This window comes from Lepidochelys kempii, chromosome 22 (assembly GCF_965140265.1).
Source record: "Lepidochelys kempii isolate rLepKem1 chromosome 22, rLepKem1.hap2, whole genome shotgun sequence".
In the NCBI taxonomy this organism is placed as follows: domain Eukaryota; kingdom Metazoa; phylum Chordata; order Testudines; family Cheloniidae; genus Lepidochelys; species Lepidochelys kempii.
Window position 1 is genome coordinate 19,307,113 of NC_133277.1, and position 22,590 is coordinate 19,329,702.

At 47.1% G+C, this 22,590-nt stretch overlaps 1 protein-coding gene across 26 annotated transcripts in view; it reads left to right on the top strand.

Annotated features, from left to right (window-relative positions):
• Nucleotides 1-22,590, top strand: part of PHLDB1 (pleckstrin homology like domain family B member 1) — a 123,189-nt gene that overhangs the window by 45,336 nt on the left and 55,263 nt on the right. For all 26 annotated transcript variants that reach the window (XR_012155891.1, XM_073320557.1, XM_073320556.1 and 23 more), the window contains one exon: nt 7,175-7,300. Coding sequence is in view for 25 of the 26 variants with exons in the window: in XM_073320557.1 (XP_073176658.1) it covers nt 7,175-7,300 (126 nt within the window). In the remaining variant the exon portion in view is untranslated. The remainder of the gene's footprint in view (nt 1-7,174; nt 7,301-22,590) is intronic.

Consider the following 22,590-nt stretch of genomic DNA (forward strand, 5'->3'; position numbering starts at 1 on the left):
AGAGGGTCAGGAAGAATAACCTCCCACCCAGGTGCAGCATTGTCCCAGGTGCTCTGTGGTCTCTTCTGCTGCCTGCTGAAGCCTCCATGTTAGGCTAGGAACTGGAATTGCTGAAAATGGTCTGATCTGGTACGGCACATCCTGAGTCCCCTGGGATCAGCTTACAGATGTGGGATTCTTCTCATCTCAGGAACAGTCAGGAAAGAAAGAGATGCTGGAGCAGGAGGGTGCTACTCTTGTATTAGCGATTCACAGACCAGAGGTGTATAGCAAGAGCTGGATGTTGCAGTCTGGCATGCTTATGGATTTGCTTGTACAAATTTATGTCTTCTCCTTCCCCACGGTCTGAAAAGGCTGTTTAGGTTCCTGGAACGAAGGGACAGGGACTAGCTTCTGTAACAGGCTGGGCTGGGCATAGCAACAGTGGCTAATTATAATTGCCATGTATGTGTCCTGTTCATATGTCGCCCTTGAAACACTTTACACAGGTGGGTAAATAGCCTGCTCCCTGTGAGCCCTGCCCTTGACCCACCAGAGAGAGGCAGTGTGCCCACACTGAGTGCGTGACAACCCCATTCTCCTGAGCCCCAGACCTGTATCTGATTCACTGCCCCATGCCACCTCCCTGGACAGTCATTGTGTCAGCTGTCCTGGTGTCAGTCTAAAACACCCCTGGGATGAGTATCCAAGTACCACACTGCCCTTCATCCCCCTTACAAGAATGATCCATGCTCTTGACTATAAGGTCTCTGCAGCTTTGCTGAGACCGCATCTTGCCCGTCTTTGGCTGATGGTGCATAATGTAGCAGCTTCTGTGAAAGAAGACATGTGGATACCATCAGAGAGGCCCAACCAGCCCCTACTGAATAGGAAGGAACTCGCCACCCTCACCTTCTTCTCTGTCCACTCAAAACTTGTCATAAAGATATTTAAAGCCATGACTTCTTACGTGGGGCGTGGTCAGGAGGGAGCTAACAGGAACAGCTACAGCCAGCAGAATTATCTGCCTATTCTCTGTGACCAGCACTTTCAAACCTAGCATTAAGCACCTATTTCTGGACTCTGAGGGGCTGAGCATGTTTGCTGCATATGATGTGAACTGTGGGTGCTCAGCACCTCTGAAATTCAACCACTTATTTGGGTGCCTGATATGGATGTAGGTGCTGGATTCTAGGCTCCTTGTTTTAAAGATGTTCTATTTATTTTTGGATTAGGCTCTCCATGGGCTTTTCTAACACTGAGTTTCACAACCCACTTCCAAGGTGATACTGACCCCATTTTACTGCTGGAGAAACTGAGACAGATCTGAAGTGACTTGCCCTGTGTCACACAATGAATTTGTAGCAGAGCTGATGCAACCCAGCCTATAGACCTAAGGAGTCCTGAAGTGAGCAATATACCAACAAGCCTCCCTCCCTTTACTATATTATCCACTGCCATAATTGTCGTGTGTTGAGAGATTCGTGTGTATATTGAATTATTAAATGAAATTGTACAGAGATTGTCGGGCATTTGAATTGTAACTGGAAAAAAGTGGGCAGTGACACCATTGTTGTAGCCCTGCTGCTCACAGAGACCTGTCCATGTTAGAGCAAGGAGAGCAGCGGCTCTAGATTAGAGGGGATGGATTCTGGCAGGGCCAACTTGCTCTGTGGTGGAGTGTGCCCTCCCCAGCCTCAGCTCACCTTAGAACTGCAGGTGACAGTTCTAGCCAGAGTGTTCTCACAGCCTTCAATGTGACAAAGGTCTCCACTCCTCATGAGTGTGAGGGGCAGTTGCTATTCGCTGCTTGGGACTTGAGCAAAGATGGTGATTTGCAATCCCCTTTCCAGCAGCCCTGGCCACAGCTCAAAATCCTCTCTGTCAATTAAACTTTATTGTAGTGGTGCAGCAGCACCACTGTCGTTAAGGTTCTGTCACAACATCTATTTAACGGTTCATCTTTCAAAGTACTCTAAAATTGACATGCTTTATCAGATTTCTGTGAAATTTGGTGTGCCTGAGGAGGGTGTGGGGTTGGATTAGTGACCCATATTTGGAGTCATTTGAGCCACGGGTTCCAGAGATATAAGTTCCTCCCCTCTCCCCCTCCCAGCCCAGCCGTATTAAAAAAAGCTTCTAGGTATGAGGTTTTTGGTTTTGCCCAGCACTAAAGACCAAACTATTGAAGTTGTGCAGGTCAACCTGGTTTCAAACTAAAGTTTTACCTAAGGTAATGTGTGGCACTCACTAGGACTGTGTCTACACCATAAAGTTTTACCTAAGGTAATGTGTGGCACGCACTAGGACTGTGTCTACACTGCATACCTTACAACGGGCAGCAGTACCATTGTAAGGTGCACTATGTAGCTGCTCTTTATTGCCAGGAGAGAGCTCTCCTAGCGACAAAATAAAACCACTTCCAACGAGGGACAGTAGCTTCATCGGTAGGAGCTTAGCTCCTGCCAATGAAGCACTGTCCACACAGGTGCTTTTCTTCAGAACTTTGGTTGTTCAGGGGGGTGTTTCTTCACGTCCCTGAGCAACAAAAATTTTAACAACGGAAGTGCCTGTGTAGACATGGCCTACATTTTCGGGGGACTGAAACTGAGAACAGTATTGAAGAAAATGTGCACTTGTTACACTGCCCATGCACCAGTACAGAAAAATGGCTAAAGGGTTTCCATTCCAGACATTTTATATGCTTTAATCCTGAGTCCCCTCCCCCCCCTTTTTGTCTTTTAATAGTGTTAGGTGGAATCCAGTGGGTGAGAGGAACGGATTGTAAAAGGAGATAAAGAGCTTGTACATTTCAGCAATTGTGGGGTTGGCAGAGTAAAGCTATATGTGTTAATGGGGTGTATTGGGGCAATGCTGAAAGAGGGCAGAATTAAGGTTGCATGGGCAACCTTAACTGTATATTTCCTGGTTTTCATAAGTTTGAGTTTTACTCAATTTGGTGGTCTGGAAGGGGATGACATACAGTAGTTACGAACAATACTGGAATGGAGGTTGTTCATAACTCTGAAATGTTCATAACTCAACAAAGCATTATGGTTGGTCTTTCAAAAATTTACAACTGAACATTGACTTAATACAGTTTTGAAACTTTACTATGCAAAAGAAAAATGTTTTTAACCATCTTAGTTTAAATGAAACAAGCACAGAAACAGTTTCCATACATTGTCAAATCTTTTTTTAAACTTTCCCTTTATTTTTTTAGTAGTTTTACGTTTAACACAGTACAGTACTGTATTGGCTTCTCTTTTTTCTCTCTGTACTGCTGCTGCTTGATTCCATTTTTCCTGTTCCAAATGAGGTGTGTGGTTGACTGATCAGTTCATAACTCTGAGGTTCTAGTGTACCACCAAGCAACCTTAACTCTAGGTTAACATAGTTTTTTGGCATTGAATATATACTTCTATAAACATTAATTTAGCTGGATGAGGCCCCTGTATTTGTACATGGGGCAACTGAGCACAAAGCAGTAACTTACCCAGCTTACAGTGAATTTGTGGCAAGGCCAGGAATAGAACCTGGGAGTTGCAAACACCCATCTTCTTCTCTTGCAGCTATACAGTGCTCCCTCTGTTAAGGAATGGGAGGAGACTGGGGAACAGCCTGAGACAGAAAGTAAAGTGGTATAAGAACAGAAAGCTACCAATAATAACATGTTAGGAGCCCTATTGCTTTGTAGGGAAAAATTCTCTCCTCTCCCCAATTCCCCTTTGATCGACAACAGGAAGTGTGAGATTGCCTGGGGAAGTGGAGTGAGAGCTTTCAGCAAATACTGGAAGGGAGCAGTTACCAAAACCCTGTAACACCTTACCTGTCCCAAAAAAGTGCCCCAGTGCCTGCACTGATGTCTTGGGTCAGGGCTAGTTCCTGGTTTGCTGGCTCCATGAAGCTGAATGCACTGGCCACATGGCTAGTCAAGGGACTCCAGGAAAGGCATACTCCCTTTTTAATAAGGTAGTAATTCACTTTCCACGTGGAAACACAGTGCTGGGACCTGGTCTTCTCTGGATGGCTGATTCTGAGTGCATTCCATCCAGCCCAGGGGCAGAGTCACTCTTAGATCCTCATCCATTTATAGAACTCATCTTGGGTCCTGATTTCAGAGAAGCTGACCTGCAGCTGTCATTGAGGTCAGCGGGCCCAGATCATTTGAAAATCAGGCTCCTAGTCTTTAGTGATGGTCTTTTTACCCCTGCAGTCTCCGTGCACATGCATCAGCCATGAGTGCCTTTCCCTCTCCTAGGGAGTGATGACAATCATGTGTGCTGGTGGGCGGCAGGTGACACAGGTTTGACATTTGGTGCTGATGTGTGTATGTGCAGGGCCTGTGTTTATATGCCTGTCTGCACATCCCCCAAGCCACATTCCACACTCATGGCTCATCACCAGCTTTCTCCAGAGAAGGCAGTTGGTTTTGGCCAAAAAAGATGATCTGCTCATGCAGACAGGAGCTGTCTTGTCTGCAGTGCAGACTGCCAGCTGTGGCATCCCTGGGGTGTTGCTGACTTCCAGTAAAATGTGAATCCGCTGTTTGGCCTCCTGCACACAATCACATTTTCCCCTGGAACCATGCTCCCTATCCATACTTGTTTCCCCACCCTCTTGCTCAAGATGCTGTCTACTCCCTCATTTCCATGATGCTTTGGGGGGAGGGAATGGCGGGGAGGAGATATACCCTAGATTCCAGCCTCTCTCCTTGGTCTCTGAAGATGGCAGAACAGCCTGTCCCTAGGAAGAGCCCTCTGGGCTGCGCCGTACCTTGAAGCCCAGCTGTTTCTGGCTCCATCCTACCTCTTTCCAACACTTTCTCTCTGTGTCTTTGCTTTCTGTCATGAGTGGAAGGTGGAAAACAACACACAAGTGAAGAGCAAAGGCCTGGTCTCAGTGTGGAATAGCAGAGGCTGAGTCTATTCTTTTCTGTGTAGGTTTTTATATCACGCTTATTACTGTAACATCTGAGCACCTTCCACTAATGCATTAAACAACATGAGTACATGTCTGTCACACGTTTGTTCTCTCATCCTCTGCACAGAGGGAGAAGCATATGTAAAAGAGTGTCTTGTTTTGATAGGGTTTTTTGTTTTTTGTTTGTTTGTTTAAATAAATATACCTGTTGCTATGTGTTTATATTAGACAAGACAAAGTCAAAGAAATGTGCCTTGCTCTTGGAGTGGAAAGTGGTGAGGTTTATGATGGTCCTTAGTTCTTGCGAGTTCATAACACAGTCTTGGACTGCCCTCCGAGAAGGTTCTGTCTCCTTCACAAACCAGCTTTACTCCTATTGTTGAGAATTTGCTTGGGTTCAGATTCAACCAACTGCTCTTCATCCATGAGCTGATCTCATCCAAGCACTGGGAAATCTTGTTGGTAGTGGCATGGTCGTATGTGGTGAAGGATAGATAGAGCTGTGTCATCTGTATATTGCTGGCACTTGAGTCCCTGTGATCTGACCAGTTCACCTACTGGTTGGATATAAATGTAGAAAAAGATCAGAGAGAGAATTGATCCTCGTGGAACCCCACAAGCAAGGGGTAGTGGTGTAGGTGCAGTTTCCCATCTTTGGATGCAAACTGCGGGAAGGACCCAAACCATTTTTGTGCATTCCTCTGGACTCCTGCCACCTCTCTCAGGTGAGACAGCAGTATCTTGTGCTCAGCAATGTTAAACACTGCAGAGGGGTGCAGGAGGATGAGAATGGATATCCATCAGTGCCACAAAGCAGTTTCAGTTCCACATCCTGTCCTGAATGCAGATTCTGCCAGGTCTAGATTGCTGGGTTCAGTTAGATGAGCTTGCTCAGGAAAGGGAGGTTTGACACTGGGCAATATTTGGCTAGGACTGATGCAGTCTTGCTGCCAGCTCATGTCTAAGGAGTGCTACAGCTGGGCTGCATGTATCCCAACCTGCCTTAGGAAAGGAAAGGAGGATCTGGTGATGTAGGAAGTCTTGGGTATGGTGAGTCAGTGACTGCACCCATAATTGGTGGTCCCAGCACAATAGCCTCCCAGTGATCCTTCAGTCTTACGGTATTTGCATCATGTCTCTGTGCAAACTGGCTCTTATCTCCCTCGCTGCCCTTGGACTTGAAGCTGGGTGGGTGGATGGACACTCCTGTCTCAGCCCAGGCAGGAGAGAGGAGGGTGTACAATAGAGAGCAATTGTCTGAGTCTGGAGCACAGCTGCGCTCCTCTCTTTAAGATGCACAAGACTCTTCTTTTTCAAGCTGCCACCTCTTTGCAAGGCTCCCTCCGCTCATTCTTGGGAGGCACAGATGAGCGCAGCAATAACCAATCACAGAATGTCTAACAGGGGAAGCGAATGGCTCAGTGGGGAGGGTCAGATGTCTAGTTAGCAAGTAGGTTTGAGGGGCTTCCCCTCAACCACCCCCAGTAGGCTTGTGCAGGGGATATTCATTCATAGTCTCACACCTCTTGACAGGCTATGGTCCTGTACCATAGGCTCTTGTTCTAGTGCACCCCCACAGCACATAGTATCTGCAATACCCACTGAGCAAAGTGACACGCCAGCTTCTGTGAGTTCCACATCAGCCCTGTGACCTGACGACAAATCTCCAATGTGCCTGAAACCCACCAGGCCCCACCCTCAACCCCTCTGTACCTGGCATTCGTGTCCTCCTCGCTTACGCTACGCTGCCAGGCATAAAGGGGTGGGCTAAGAGTTCTGTTGGTGTCTCTCTGCCACCAGAGGCTCCTCAGGCCTGGCTCTTTAATCAGGAGCCATGTGTGCAGCTCCAGTGTGGGCAGTGGGATCACTTCATGTGTCCAAGGGTGGAGTTTAGCTTTGGCTCTGTGTAAATCCTGGTGGGACTTCCGTAAAGCTCCTTGTGGTCCTTCAGGAAGGGAAGTGTAATGGCAGTGATTCTGTGCCTAGCTCAGTGGGCTCCTGCGCCATGACTCAGGATCCTGGTGCTATGGTGATACAAAGAATGATTCCATCAATGTGCCTACTGTCTCAGGGCAGCTGGACAGCTAGCTGGTACATTTGGAACAGAGAACCTGCCAGTTCCCTGGCCATGACCAGAGTTTCCCAACTGTTGGGGTGTGTACAGTAGATGAATCCCTTGGGGGTGCATTGTGGACAGAGAGACCCTCAAGGACTGGGGTGGCCATGTTCACTGTATGCTATAACCTGCTCCATCTCACTCTCTTTCCCCAAGGGTGCATGATCTGCCTGGGGCAGTCGACCTTCCTCCGGTTTAATCACCCTGCTGAGGCCAAGTGGATGAAAAGCATGATCCCAGCTGGAGAAAGGAGTCCTGGGGCCCCATATGGACTCATGGCAGGTAGGTGAAGCCTCCATGCTCAGGGCCTGGGAGTGAGTACACCTGTGTTCTGTTCTTGACTCTGCTGCTGACTCAGGCAAGTCAGTTTCCCCTCTCTGTGCTTGTTTCCCCACCTCTAATGTGGGGATAATAATCCACCCCACCCCCAAGCAGCAGCAGCTTTGTCGGCAGGAGAGTGTTCCTGCCAACAAAGTGCTGTTCACACCGGAGCTTTTCATCAGTAAAACTTCTGTCATTTGGGGGGAGGGGGTGTGTTGTTTTAACACCCCTGAACAACAAACATTTTGCCCACAAAGTACCAGTGTAGACAAAGCCTCAGTGTAATGAGCTCAACAGAGCCCAGATATTCAGTGGGGCAAAGGTCAAACCCTGGGCCTTGGAGAGAGAAGTTTGAGGAGGAGGCACTGCCAGGGCTCAGATTGGCATTTCTGTCCAGTGCTGTGGTCTTTTCTTCTGTAGCTACTCCTACTCTCTGCCAGGTTGTTGCTGCGCTCTCTGAGCTACTGTGAGTCACCAGTGCTGGGTTTGGTGCCTGTCCAGAGTCAGAGTGGCAGCAATGTCAGGCAGGAATCTCTCCCTCTCTCACCAGTAAAGGAAGGGGAGAAAGGAACTCATTTGCTTCTGAAGGATCAGGTGGAGGCTGCTGATGGAAGTGGGAGATTGGGTTTGATTGACATGTCTGCTCCTATAGGCCAGTTCTGCCATCACACCAAATGGAAATGCCGTGGCCCAGGTCTGCAGTCCTTACTCAGGCAGCACTCCAGTTTGCTTCAGTGGGAATTTTGCCTTGAGCAAGGGCTGCAGAGCTGGGCCAAAGCCTTTCTATTTGGTGTGATGGCAGAACTGGTCTATTGGATTTGCAGATGTGTCCATCAAGCCCAGTCTCCTACTTCCAGTTGCAGCCATGACTGACCTTTGTTTAGGCTGAGTCAAAGCTGATGGCATTAGGGCTGGCAGTGAGTGACTGGGGGAAGCAGGTGAGGTATGATAGCTCAGTAAGTCCATTCCTGTGAGAGCATGCGCCTAACATGGTTGTACAGCCACACGTTGGAGTTATGGTTCGCCATATGACCCAGCCCAGAGAAGCTACAGGGTGGCCTGCACAACCTAGGATTTAATGTCTCTCAAGTGCTGAGCTTTCTAGTCCCTGTAGCACTGTTTGGTTTAACCCTTCATGTGCTGTTATCAGAGCACCCTCACCAAGATACCCGCTTGACCCTTCTTGGGGGATGGGCAGTGAGGCGGTCTGGCTGATGCAGACTAAATGTTGTTCTCCTTAATGGCCACTTGATACAGACTTGCTGACTTGATGCCTACTGTGGGAAGCATTCAGTGAGAGTCTGTGCTAGCAGCACAGCGATACTGGGAACCAGCCTGGGAGATAGAGAGGGAGCAGAGGAGGGAGTTCACAGAGGCTTTCCAATAAGGGAGTCTGGCTGTTGACAGCTAGTCCTTTCCTGCTTGCATTCCTCTATCTGTACAATGGGGCTTGTATTGGGGCAGTCTCTGAGCACACCACTTTGTGGCATGGCACGCTACTGCACAACCTACATAGCTTTCAGCACACCCAGTTGCTGCAGTGACTTAGGGTATGTCTACACTATGAAATTAGGTTGAATTTCTAGAAGTCAGTTTTGTAGAAAGTGTTTTTATACAGTTGATTGTGTGTGTCCCCACAGAAATGCTCTAAGTGCATGTAGTCGGCGGAGTGTGTCCACAGTACCAAGACAACCGTCGACTTCTGGAGCGTTGCACTGTGGGTGGCTATCCCACAGTTCCCGCACTCTCCACCGCCTATTTGAATTCTGGGTAGAATTCCCAGTGCCTGATGGGGCTAAAACATTGTCGCGGGTGGTTCTGGGTACATATCATCAGGCCTCCATTCCCTCCCTCCCTCCCTCTGTGAAAGCAAGGGCAGACAATCGTTTTGTGCCTTTTTTCTTGAGTTACCTGTACAGACGCCATACCACAGCAAGCATGGACCCTGCTCAGCTAACCATCACCGTATGTCTCCTGGATGCTGGCAGACGTGGTACTGCATTGCTACACAGCAGCAGTTTATTGCCTTTTGGCAGCAGACAGTGCAGTATGACTGGTAGCCATCATCAATGTAGTCCTGGTTGCTCTTTTAACCGAGTGCCTGGGCAAACATGGGAGTGACTCAGCCAGGTCATTTCCCTTGTTTCATCTCATGGCGATTCAATCCCGCACTGTCTTTTAATCTGCAGCTAGCAGAAGATGATGGCCAGTAGTCATACTGCACTGTCTTCTGCCGAGCACCCAGGTGTTGACGATGGCTAGCAGTCATACTGCACAGTCTGCTGCCAGCAAGATGTATAAAGATAGATGAAGTGGCTCAAAACAAGAAATAGATCAGATTTGTTTTGTATTCATTTTCTCCTCTCTCCCTTCCTCTGTGAAATCAACAGCCTGCTAAACCCAGTTTTGAGTTCTATCCTTGAGGGGGCCATTCAGTTTCTCGCAAAGCCACCCCGTTTGTTGATTTTAATTCCCTGTAAGCCAACCCTATAAGCCATGTCGTCAGTTGCCCCTCCCTCCATCAGGGCAATGGCAGACAATCGTTCATCGCCTTTTTTCTGCGTAGACGCCATACCACAGCAAGCATGGAGCCCACTCAGATCACTTTGGCAATTAGGAGCACATTAAACACCACACGCATTATCCAGCAGTATATGCAGCACCAGAATCTGGCAAAGCGATCCCGGGCGAGTAGGTGACGTCAGCGCGATGACGTGAGTGATGAGGACATGGACACAGATTTCTCTCAAAGCACAGGCCCTGGCAATGTGGGCATCATGGTGCTAACGGGGCAGGTTCATGCGGTGGAACGCCGATTCTGGGCTTGGGAAACAAGCACAGACTGGTGGGACCACATAGTGTTGCAGGTCTGGGACGATTTCCAGTGGCTGCGAAACTTTCGCATGCGTAAGGGCACTTTCATGGAACTTTGTGACTTGCTTTCCCCTGCCCTGAGGTGCAAGAATACCAAGATGAGAGCAGCCCTCACAGTTGAGAAGCGAGTGGCAATAGCCCTGTCGGAACTTGCAACGCCAGACAGCTACTGGTCAGTCGGGAATCAATTTGGAGTGGGCAAATCTACTGTGGGGGCTGCTGTGATGCAAGTAGCCAGCGCAGTCAAAGATCTGCTGATATCAAGGGTAGTGACCCTGGGAAATGTGCAGGTCATAGTGGATGGCTTTGCTGCAAAGGGATTTCCTAACTGTCGTGGGGCCATAGACGGAACCCATATCCCTATCTTGGCACTGGAGCACCAAGCTGGCGAGTACATAAACCGCAAGGGGTACTTTTCAATAGTGCTGCAAGCACTGGTGGATCACGAGGGACGTTTCACCAACATCAACGTGGGATGGCCGGGAAAGGTACATGACGCTCGCATCTTCAGGAACTCTGGTCTGTTTCAAAAGCTGCAGGAAGGGACTTTATTCCCAAACCAGAAAATAACCTTTGGGGATGTTGAAATGCCTATAGTTATCCTTGGGGACCCAGCCTACCCCTTAATGCCATGGCTCATGAAGCCATACACAGGCAGCCTGGACAGCAGTCAGGAGCTGTTCATCTACAGGCTGAGCGAGTGAAGAATGGTGGTAGAATGTGCATTTGGACGTTTAAAAGCACACTGGCGCAGTTTACTGACTCGGTTACACCTCAGCGAAACCAATATTCCCACTGTTATTACTGCTTGCTGTGCGCTCCACAATATCTGTGAGAGTAAGGGGGGAGACGTTTATGGTGGGGTGGGAGGTTGAGGCAAATTGCCTGGCTGCTGGTTACGCACAGCCAGACACCAGGGCGGTTAGAAGAGCACAGGAGGGCGCGGTGTGCATCAGAGAAGCTTTGCAAGCCAGTTTCATGACTGGACAGGCTACGGTGTGAAAGTTCTGTTTGTTTCTCCTTGATGGAAACCCCCCGCCCCTTGGTTCACTCTACTTCCCTGTAAGCTAACCACCCTCCCCACCTCCCTTCGATCACCACTTGCAGAGGCAATAAAGTCATTGTTGCTTCACATTCATGCATTCATCACACAAATAGGGGGATATCTACCAAGGTAGTCCAGGAGGGATGAGATTGATGAGATTACTGGTTCTATGATGAGATTACTGGTTCTGTGGATGTATTGTTTCTTGACTTTAGCAAAGCTTTCGACACAGTCTCCCACAGTATTCTTGTCAGCAAGTTAAAGAAGTATGGGCTGGATGAATACACTATAAGGTGGGTAGAAAGTTGGCTAGATTGTCGGGCTCAACGGGTAGTGATCAATGGCTCCATGTCTAGTTGGCAGCCGGTGTCAAGTGGAGTACCCCAGGGGTCGGTCCTGGGGCCGGTTTTGTTCAATATCTTCATAAATGATCAGGAGGATGGTGTGGATTGCACTCTCAGCAAATTTGCGGCTGATACTAAACTGGGAGGAGTGGTAGATACGCTGGAGGGCTGGGATAGGATACAGAGGGACCTAGACAAATTGGAGGATTGGGCCAAAAGAAATCTGATGAGGTTCAATAAGGATAAGTGCAGGGTCCTGCACTTAGGACGGAAGAACCCAATGCACCGCTACAGACTAGGGACCGAATGGCTCAGCAGCAGTTCTGCGGAAAAGGACCTAGGGGTGACAGTGGACGAGAAGCTGGATATGAGTCAGCAGCGTGCCCTTGTTGCCAAGAAGGCCAATGGCATTTTGGGATGTATGAGTAGGGGCATAGCGAGCAGATCGAGGGACGTGATCGTCCCCCTCTATTCGACATTGGTGAGGCCTCATCTGGAGGACTATGTCCAGTTTTGGGCCCCACACTACAAGAAGGATGTGGATAAATTGGAGAGAGTCCAGCGAAGGGCAACAAAAATGAATAGGGGTCTGGAACACGTGAGTTATGAGGAGAGGCTGAGGGAACTGGGATTGTTTAGTCTGCAGAAGAGAAGAATGAGGGGGGATTTGATAACTGCTTTCAACTACCTGAGAGGTGGTTCCAGAGAGGATGGTTCTAGACTATTCTCAGTGGTAGAAGAGGACAGGACAAGGAGTAATGGTCTCAAGTTGCAGTGGGGGAGGTTTAGGTTGGATATTAGGAAAAACTTTTTCACTAGGAGGGTGGTGAAACACTGGAATGCGTTACCTAGGGAGGTGGTGGAATTTCCTTCCTTAGAAGTTTTTAAGGTCAGGCTTGACAAAGCCCTGGCTGGGATGATTTAATTGGGGATTGGTCCTGCTTTGAGCAGGTGGTTGGACTAGATGACCTCCTGAGGTCCCTTCCAACCCTGATATTCTATGATTCTGTGAGGGGTGGTGAAGGAGAGAAGCACCAGGAGGGGTGGTGGAGGAGGGAAGGACAAGGTCACACAGCACTTTAAAACTTTAAAACTTATTGAATGCCAGCCTTCTGTTGCTTGGGCAATCCTCTGGGGTGGAGTGGCTGGGTGGCCGGAGGCCCCCCTACCGCATACTTGGGCGTCTGGGTGAGGAAGCTATGGAACTTGGGGAGGAGGGCAGTTGGTTATACAGGGGCTGTAGTGGCAGTCTGTGCTCCTGCTGCCTTTCCTGCAGCTCAACCATACACTGGTTTGATCCTCCAGCAGCCTCAGCATTGAATCCTGCCTCCTCTCATCACGCTGCCGCCACCTTTCAGCTTCAGCCCTCTCTTCAGCCCGCCACTTACTCTCTTCAGTTCACCACCTCTCCTCCCGGTCATTTTGTGCTTTCCTGCACTCTGACATTGTCTGCCTCCACGCATTCGTCTGTGCTCTGTCAGTGTGGGAGGGCAGCATGAGCTCAGAGAACATTTCATCACGAGTGCGTTTTTTTCACCTTCTAATCTTCGCAAGCCTCTGAGAAGGAGAAGATCCTGTGATCCTTAAAACACATGCAGCTGGTGGAGAAAAAAAAAAAGGGACAGTGGTGTTTAAAAAGACATATTTTATAGAACAATGGGTACACTCTTTCACGGTAAACCTTGCTGTTAACATTACATACATAGCACATGTGCTTTCGTTACAAGGTCGCATTTTGCCTCCCCCAAGCGCGTGGCTAGCCCCTTCCCCCTCCCCGTGGCTAACAGCGGGGAACATTTCTGTTCAGCAATGGGCAAACAGCCCAGCAGGAATGGGCACCTCTGAGTGTCCCCTTAAGAAAAGCACCCTATTTCAACCAGGTGACCATGAATGATATCACTCTCCTGAGGATAACACAGAGAGATAAAGAACGGATATTGTTTGAACCCCAGCAAACATACATTCCAGGTCCAGGGTGAGAAACAGTTCCTGGCTGTCGGGAAAAATGGTTTCTCCACTTGCTTGCTGTGAGCTATCTACAACCTCATCATCATCATCATTTTCCTCGTCCCCAAAACCTGCTTCCGTGTTGCCTCCATCTCCATTGAAGGAGTCAAACAACATGGCTGGGGTAGTGGTGGCTGAACCCCCTAAAATGGCATGCAGCTCATCATAGAAGCGGCATGTTTGGGGCTCGAACCCGGAGCGGCCGTTCGCCTCTCTGGTTTTCTGGTAGGCTTGCCTCAGCTCCTTAAGTTTCACGCAGCACTGCCTCTGTCCTTCATGCCCTGGGAGATTTTGACAAATGTTTTGGTATTTCAAAAACTGGAATGGAGTTCTGATAGCACGGATTCTTCTCCCCATACAGCGATCAGATCCTGTACCTCCCGTTCGGTCCATGCTGGAGCTCTTTTGCGATTCTGGGACTCCATCATGATCACTCTGCTGATGAGCTCTGCATGGTCACCTGCAGCTTGCCACGCTGGCCAAACAGGAAATTGAAATTCAAAAGTTCGCAGGCCTTTTCCTGTCTACCTGGCCAGTGCATCTGAGTTGAGAGTCCTGTCCAGAGTGGTCACAGTGGAGCACTCTGGGATAGCTCCCGGAGGCCAATACTGTCTAATTGCGTCCACAGTACCCCAAATTCGACCCAGCAAGGCCAATTTCAGCGCTAATCCCCTTGTCGGGGGTGGAGTAAGGAAATCTATTTTAAGAGCCCTTTAAGTCAAAAAAAAGGGCTTCGTCGTGTGGACAAGTGCAGGGTTAAAATGATTTAATGCTGCTAAATTCGACCTCAACTCCTAGTGTAGACCAAGGCTGAGTCACATCAGAGTCCACCCCTTCCTGGGCAGTAAACTCCAAACAAACACAAAACCAAAACAATCCTCTATCCCCTGTGGGCTCAGCTCCTAAGCCCTCCTGGGCTCTGCTCAGTTTCCATCACTATTTTATAGAGCCCTGACTCTTGAGGCAGCTCTCCCTGGAGCCTCTAACCCAGGGGTTTCTGTGGGAGCCTCCTTCCAGATTCCCCTCTCCCCCAACTGAGCATCTCCTGACTTTTTATGAGCACCAGGTGCTCTCTAATTTAGTCACCTGACCCTTCAGCAGCTACTCCACCTTCGGGGCTGGGACCAGGCCCCATTAAAGGATGCTAACCCGATGATAGGGCCCGTGACCTTGCCTCCTTGTGAGACTTAACTCCTTACTGTTTGGAAAGCACTTTGAAGAGCTGAGTGGTTGGCAGTAAGGGGGAGGTCAAGCTGGAATCCTGTACCAGCAGTTTATAGCAGAGTGCATCCCTCCTCCCAAGCACCCATCATGGGCAAAGTACATTGATGAGGCACTGAGAAACCCTAGGAGTGTATTCTTGGTCCCATTGAGATTGCTAGCAGAGCCCTTGCTGATGTAAGTGGGGCCAGGATTTCACCCCAGGACTTGGTGTTGGGACACAGTTGGGAGCCTGGTGCGAGTCCCATGTGAAGATGTGTGGGGTAGGAGGCATGTTCTATGTAAGAAATGCTGGCTGTGGTGAAGCACTGCTGGCTCTCCCTCCCTCCTGCGTTTTTTGTTTCTCAACATTGTAACCACGGAACCTGACCATGCGGTGTCTTGTTAAGCAGTACTGTCTGGGATGCTAGCCCCCACTGCTCATGAGGGAGCAGTGCTTATGTGGCTGAGTGCCAGCTGCCCCAGTTCACTCCACTTTAATAAATGAAACACACAGGCAGTTTGGCAGGTAAAGCTGCTATTTGCTCATTACATAAATGATCGTTATTGAAGTTTCGGTTAAAAACTCCATTACACTGAATGCAGATGTCACCCAGCACAGATACAGGGCCATCTTGAGAAAAGCCCTGCGTTAATTGGATCTCTCAGTTTAGACATACCAGCGTCCCCACTCCTGCCGAGGGCCATTGGGACACTGGACCCTGATAGAGGAGCTGTTAGGACCTTTGTGTTTCCAGCTGGTGAAAAAAATCCCAGGGTTGGGGACTGAAATGTTTCTAAAATGATCTCTCTGCTTGCTAAGAGATGCCTGCTATTTGCATGAATACGAATAGCATTTACTCTGGTTTGTGGCCTTTCCGTTCCTGCACCCACTGTTGACTCAGCTCAGCAACTGCACTTCTGTTTGTTAATTATTAATAGTTGTCTCCAAAGAGTTTAATTGTAGCAGCTCCTGAGCTGAACCCTTGGCTGAACACACAACCTGGCTGGCATTTCACACCAGCTCTCCTGGTCACAGGGCAGGTTCCAGAGACCTTCTAGCCCTCAGAACAGCATAAAACACAAGGTCATGAGCCTCATCTGATGTGTCTGGAGCTGGGTTGGGGAGCTGCAGGCAGCGCTTGTCTGTAAGGGCGAATAAATGCGAGATTCAAAGGCTGCTTCTTCAGCCCAGGGGTTCATTGTTACTTGCAACTTATTTTATTTAGTGTTTCTCTATGGAGTGCAAGTCTCCTTCACTTTCTGTGGCTGTTCTCCCCCTCTCCCACTGGCTATTGATGGGAGACTGGGCTAGATGGGCCTTGCTTTTATCCAGGCCAGTGTGCTGTTTCCACACACCTTCTCAGGCTGTGCAGAGCTTCCAGCGCCACTCCATACCTCCCCTGCAGCTCCTGGCATGGTGTCGTGGCCAGGATGTTGCTGTGCTCTGGCTATTCCTGGTTGCCAGAATGGCCCCTTGGGGCTATAGGCAGTCTTCAGACATAGCTCCCAGGAAGAGGAAGCACACAGGTAGGGCAAAGCCTTCTTTGCCCTTCTCCCCTGCTGTCCCTGCAAAGCCAGGACAGAATTTGGCCCACACTCTTTACCAAAGCTCACAAGAGAAGGGCTTCTTTTCCCTCTGCCCACCATACCTGTCCTTTGCGACCCACTCCCATCAGGAGAGGCTTGGGTTCTACTCCCTATGAATGAAGTATTGCAGGGACCTCAGATTCCTCATGCTGTGCAGTCACACACAGCCCCTAAACCCCAGGTGTCAGGGGACGGGAGCTTAATTCAGAATAACATCTTCCCCTTTGCAGACTATTAGCAGTCCCAATGGAAGTAAGCTCTTTCTCTGTTGCATCAGGGTTGTGTTTGTCTGGGACTGTAGAACAGAAGGCATTAGCTGTTTGCATGGAGGAATGCACAGCTGCAGCATCTCGGGCCCTGACTGCTGTCTGGGCCTGCATTGGCTGTATCAAACTAGCTAGGATGATGCACAAGGAGAGGAGATAGGCTGGGAGATTACTGCCTGGGGTAGCTTGATACCCACTAGTGTGTGTGAGGGACCACATGCTGCTGTTAACCTGTTAGAGCAGCATGTGAGGGAAGGGAGCATGTGGAGCCAGTTAGTGTGTCAGAGCTTCTGGAACCCCAGAAACCCCCCCCTCCCCCCACCAGGAGGGCCAGGAACCATGCCTGGGTAGAAATTGGAGAGGAGAGGTCTTACACTTTTCTTGGACAGCCTCAAGACTTTTCACTACGGCATTTTGGTCTGTGGCATAGAAGTATCCATTCCCTGCATACACAGAAGTCAGCCTAGGATGAGAGTGGGGAATTGTCACTGGTTCCCATTGGATACATCCAGCAGAGCCCTGTTCGATGTCAGCCGAGGGCTCCAGGCAGAACTGAATTCACTTTTCTTAAGTAATTTGATTTCTGTCCCTTTATTGCCTATGACTGCCTCTGCAGTGAGTGCTGGTTCTGAGGGGGCAGGTCCCAGCACTGCAGTCAGCCAGGGGGCCGTCTGGATTCTGGCTTGCTGTGGTTTCAACACCTGGAGATGCTTTTCAAAGGGAGCTAGTCCAGCTGGTCTGATTCACCTCTGAAAATGGTCTCCAATCTGAAGGCTGGTCCTCACCTATCCTGTAGCCAACTCTGCCCTGATGTTTTGAAGAGAGGGCTCTGCAATGTCCTTTGCTAGCATGTGTTTGTATTACTGATGACTGTTGATGGTGCTGGGCACTGGGGAGACATAGGGGCAGAATGGGTTGTATAAAGAGGAGGGCTTGGATAAAAATTGGTTGCTTAATTTTTTATCCAAAAAAATGAGATTTTTGCATTTAAATTAGAAACAGGTTTATTTTTAAAAATAAAACTATTTAAATGTAAATGTGAAATTATGACCAATCTACGTTAAGGCCTAAACTTACTGTAATCTATTAAAATAATTTCAGTTGAATAAAAATATATTAAGCAGTACATATTTGCTGTGAAGTTTTGAAGAACTGGAAGTCACTGGCTAAGCACCTGGAACCAGAGTTTACTGAAGTGCTAAACCAGCTTTCAACAACAGTATCTTTTCTGCAGGAGCAAAGAAAATATTTTTTTCAGTTTATTCAACTATTTCAGTTCAATAACTAGTTCAGTCAAAGTTCAAAAACCAGTAGGAGTTGAAAAAGCAGAAAAACTTGTTTTCCTCCTTCAATCTATTAATAAAAACCAGGTATGAGAGGGCTGAGATCTACTAATTCTAAAATCTTGAAGACCAGAAAAATCGGTTCAATTCCCTAACTACTACTTTTGTTTAATAAGTTAATTTTAAATGCAAAACATATTCTGTAAATCTTTTTTTTTATTTTATATCCAGCACATTTAAGGTAGTTTTTAATTAATAAAAACAAAATTAAAAAGCTGCTTTTGTGCATTTTTTACTGAATTTGAATTTCCATCCAAATTGTACCAAATCACAAGTAAAAAATTAATCATCATCTGGTTAATAAAAATTTAAAAAGTAAGAATCTGAATAAATGTTTAAGCTATATGACTGCTTAAATAAATGTGTATAGATATAGAATATCCTCCTGGTTAGCAAAAAGAAGCAACAGATTTCAGTGTACAGGCTGTATTTAGTTGCAAATCAACATATTTTAATGTTTACCAACAATGAGAATCAACATCTCTTTATGAAAGTAACTAAAGTACAAAAGCAAAGCAAGATTAAAATCAGTTATTCAAATCAAGGTTTCCTGCATGCTGATTTAAATCATGATTAAAATTGGTGATTTAAATCACTTTGGTTTAAATCAATCCACCCTGCTGGGTCTTTTATGTCCTGCATAACCTGTGGGTATCGATGCCAGGCCCCTCTTGGGGGAAACTGGGAGATTCTTGGGCCGCCCCTGTGCTTCAGAGAATGTCTTGTTCTGACCCAGACATCCTGCTCACATCTTCCTGCATCCAGTGCCCTTGGAGATGGGGTATGCTGAGAATTTGCTGTCTCGAGATCAGTAGCGGGCAGGGCTCTTAAGGGCTTTCACTCTTAGGACAATCCAGCCACTTTGCCACCAGGAACGATTCTGATTCAGAGGTGTTGGCCTTTGCTGACTGCCCAGCCATCATTCGGCCAAACCTGTGATGCTGCTTATTGTAGGCTGAGCATGTGGTGCAGACTCAGAAATTCTGTGACCCATCAGCCCCAGCACTTCCTTCCCTGCCACCCATAGCTAAATAACAGTGGAGCCAAGGCCATATGTACAGTTGGAGGAAGGAATTGACAGTCTAATAGGTCATACTGGCTGTAGAATGTCCGTGCCTGATCAGGTAAAGAATGTGAGCGAGGCCAAACAGCAAAAATTAAGATGTTTGTACACCAATGCGAGGAGCCTGGGTAACAAAGTGGAGGAACTAGAGGTACTGGTGCAGGAAGCGAAACCAGATATTCTAGGGAGAACAGAAACAGGGTGGAATAGTCGTCACGACTGGAGTACGGCTACGGAAGGGTCTGTGCTGTTTAGTAAAGACAGAACTAAGGGTAAAGGTGGTAGAGTAGTACTGTATATCAATGATGAGGTAGAATGTAAAGAAATAAGAAGCGATGGGATGGATAAGACAGAGTCTGTCTTGGCAAAAATCACATTGGGGAAGAAAACTACTAGAGCCTCCCCTGTGATAGTACTTGGGGTGTGCTATAGACCACTGGGATCTAATTTGGTTAAGAATAGAGCCCTCTTTAATGTTTTTAATGAAGTAAATGCTAATGGAAACTGCGTGATCATGGGAGACTTTAACTTCCCAGATATAGACTGGAGGACAAGTGCTAGTAATAATAATAGGGCTCAGATTTTCCTAGATGCGATAACTGATGGATTCCTTCATCAAGTAGTTGCTGAACCTACTAGAGGGGATGCCATTTTAGATTTGGTTTTGGTGAGTAGTGAGGACCTCATAGAAGAAATGGTTGTAGGGGACGACCTTGGTTCACGTGATCATGAGCTAATTCAGTTCAAACTGAACAGCAGGATAAACAAATATAAATCTGCAACTAGGGTTTTTGATTTCAAAAGGGCTGACTTTCAAAAATTAAGGAAATTAGTTAGGGAAGTGGATTGGACTGAAGAATTTATGGATCTAAAGGCAGAGGAGGCCTGGGATTACTTCAAGTCATAGCTGCAGAAGCTATCAGAAGCCTGCATCCCAAGAAAGGGGAAAAAATTCATAGGCAGGAGTTGTAGACCAAGCTGGATGAGCAAGCGTCTCAGAGAGGTGATTAAGAAAAAGCAGAAAGCATATAGGGAGTGGAAGATGGGAGGGATCAGCAAGGAAAGCTACCTTATTGAGGTCAGAACATGTAGGGATATGGTGAGAGAGGCTAAAAATCAAGTAGAGTTGGACCTTGCAAAGGGAATTAAAATCAATAGTAAAAGGTTCTATAGCCATATAAATAAGAAGAAAACAAAGAAAGAAGAAGTGGGACCGCTAAACACTGAGGATGGAGTGGAGGTTAAGGATAATCTAGGCATGGCCTAATATTTAAACAAATACTTTGCCTCAGTCTTTAATAAGGCTCATGAGGATCTTAGGAATAATGGTAGCATGACAAATGGGAATGAGGATATGGAGGTAGATATTACCATATCTGAGGTAGAAGCGAAACTCGAACAGCTTAATGGGACTAAATTGGGGGCCCCAGATAATCTTCATTCAAGAATATTAAAGGAATTGGCATATGAAATTGCAAGCCCATTAGCAAGAATTTTTAATGACTCTGTAAACTCAGGGGTTGTACCATATGACTGGAGAATTGCTAACATAGTTCCTATTTTTAAGAAAGGGAAAAAAGGTGATCCGGGTAACTACAGATCTGTTAGTTTGACATCTGTAGTATGCAAGGTCTTGGAAAAAATTTTGAAGGAGAAAGTAGTTAAGGACATTAAGGTCAATGGTAAATGGGACAAAATACAATATGCTTTTACAAAAGGTAGATTGTGCCAAACCAACCTGATCTCGTTCTTTGAGAAAGTAACAGATTTTTTAGACAAAGGAAATGCAGTGGATCTAATTTACCTAGATTTCAGTAAGGCGTTTGATACCATGCCACATGGGGAATTATTAGTTAAATTGGAAAAGATGGGGATCAATATGAAAATGGAAAGGTGGATAAGGAATTGTTTAAAAGGGAGACTACAGCAGGTCATACTGAAAGGTGAACTGTCAGACTGGAGGGAGGTTATCAGTGGAGTTCCTCAGGGATCGGTTTTGGGACCAATCTTATTTAATCTTTTTATTACTGACCTTGGCACAAAAAGTGGGAGTGTGCTAATAAAGTTTGTGGATGATACAAAGCTGGGAGGTATTGCCAATTTAGAGAAGGACCAGGATATTATACAGGAGGATCTGGATGACCTTGTAAACTGGAGTCATAGTAATAGGATGAAATTTAATAGTGAGAAGTGTAAGGTCATGCATTTAGGGATTAATAACAAGAATTTTAGTTACAAGCTGGGGACGCATCAATTAGAAGTAACGGAGGAGGAGAAGGACCTTGGAATATTGGTTGACCACAGGATGACTATGAGCCGCCAATGTGATATGGCCGTGAAAAAAGCTAATGTGGTCTTGGGATGCATCAGGCGAGGTATTTCCAGTAGAGATAAGGAGGTGTTAGTACCGTTATACAAGGCACTGGTGAGACCTCACCTGGAATACTGTGTGCAGTTCTGGTCTCCCATGTTTAAGAAGGATGAATTCAAACTGGAACAGGTACAGAGAAGGGCTACTAGGATGATCCGAGGAATGGAAAACCTGTCTTACGAGAGGAGACTCAAGGAGCTTGGCTCGTTTAGCCTAACCAAAAGAAGGCTGAGGGGAGATAGGATTGCTCTCTGTAAATATACCAGAGGGATAAATACCGGAGAGGGAGAGAAATTATTTAAGCTCAGTACCAATGTGGACACAAGAACAAATGGATATAAACTGGCCATCGGGAAGTTTAGATTTGAAATTAGACGAAGGTTTCTAACCATCAGAGGAGTGAAGTTCTGGAATAGGTTTATGGAGGAGATGGTATGATGGGATAGTATGATTTTGGCAATTAATTGATCTATAACTATTCATAGTAAATAGGCCCAATGGCTTGTGGTGGGATGTTAGATGGGGTGGGATCTGAATTACTACAGAGAATTCTTTCCTGGGTATCTGGCTGGTGAATCTTGCCCACATGCTCAGGGTTCAGCTGATCGCCATATTTGGGGTTGGGAAGGAATTTTCCTCCAGGGCAGACTGGAAGAGGCCCTGGGGGTTTTTCGCCTTCCTCTGTAGCATGGGGCACGGGTCACTTGCTGGAGGAATCTCTGCACCTTGAAGTCTTTAAACCATGATTTGAGGACTTCAGTGGCTCGGACATAGGTGACAGGTTTATTGCAGGAGTGGGTGGGCGAGATTCTGTGGCCTGCATTGTGCAGGAGGTCAGACTAGATTATCATAATGGTCCCTTCTGACCTTAATATCTGTGAGTCTGAGACACAATTTTATTCAATGAGCTTTTATTGGCAGGACAGGCTGTATAAGTGTTTTATTGGCACGACAGGCTGTATAAGTGTTGGCAAATCTTCAGACCAAGTGCACATAGGGATCTTCAGACCAAGTGCACATTGTTATTATAAAAAGAAAAGGAGTACCTGTGGCACCTTAGAGACTTAGCTACAAGCTCACGAAAACTTATGCTCAAATAAATTGGTTAGTCTCTAAGGTGCCACAGGTACTCCTTTTCTTTTTGCAAA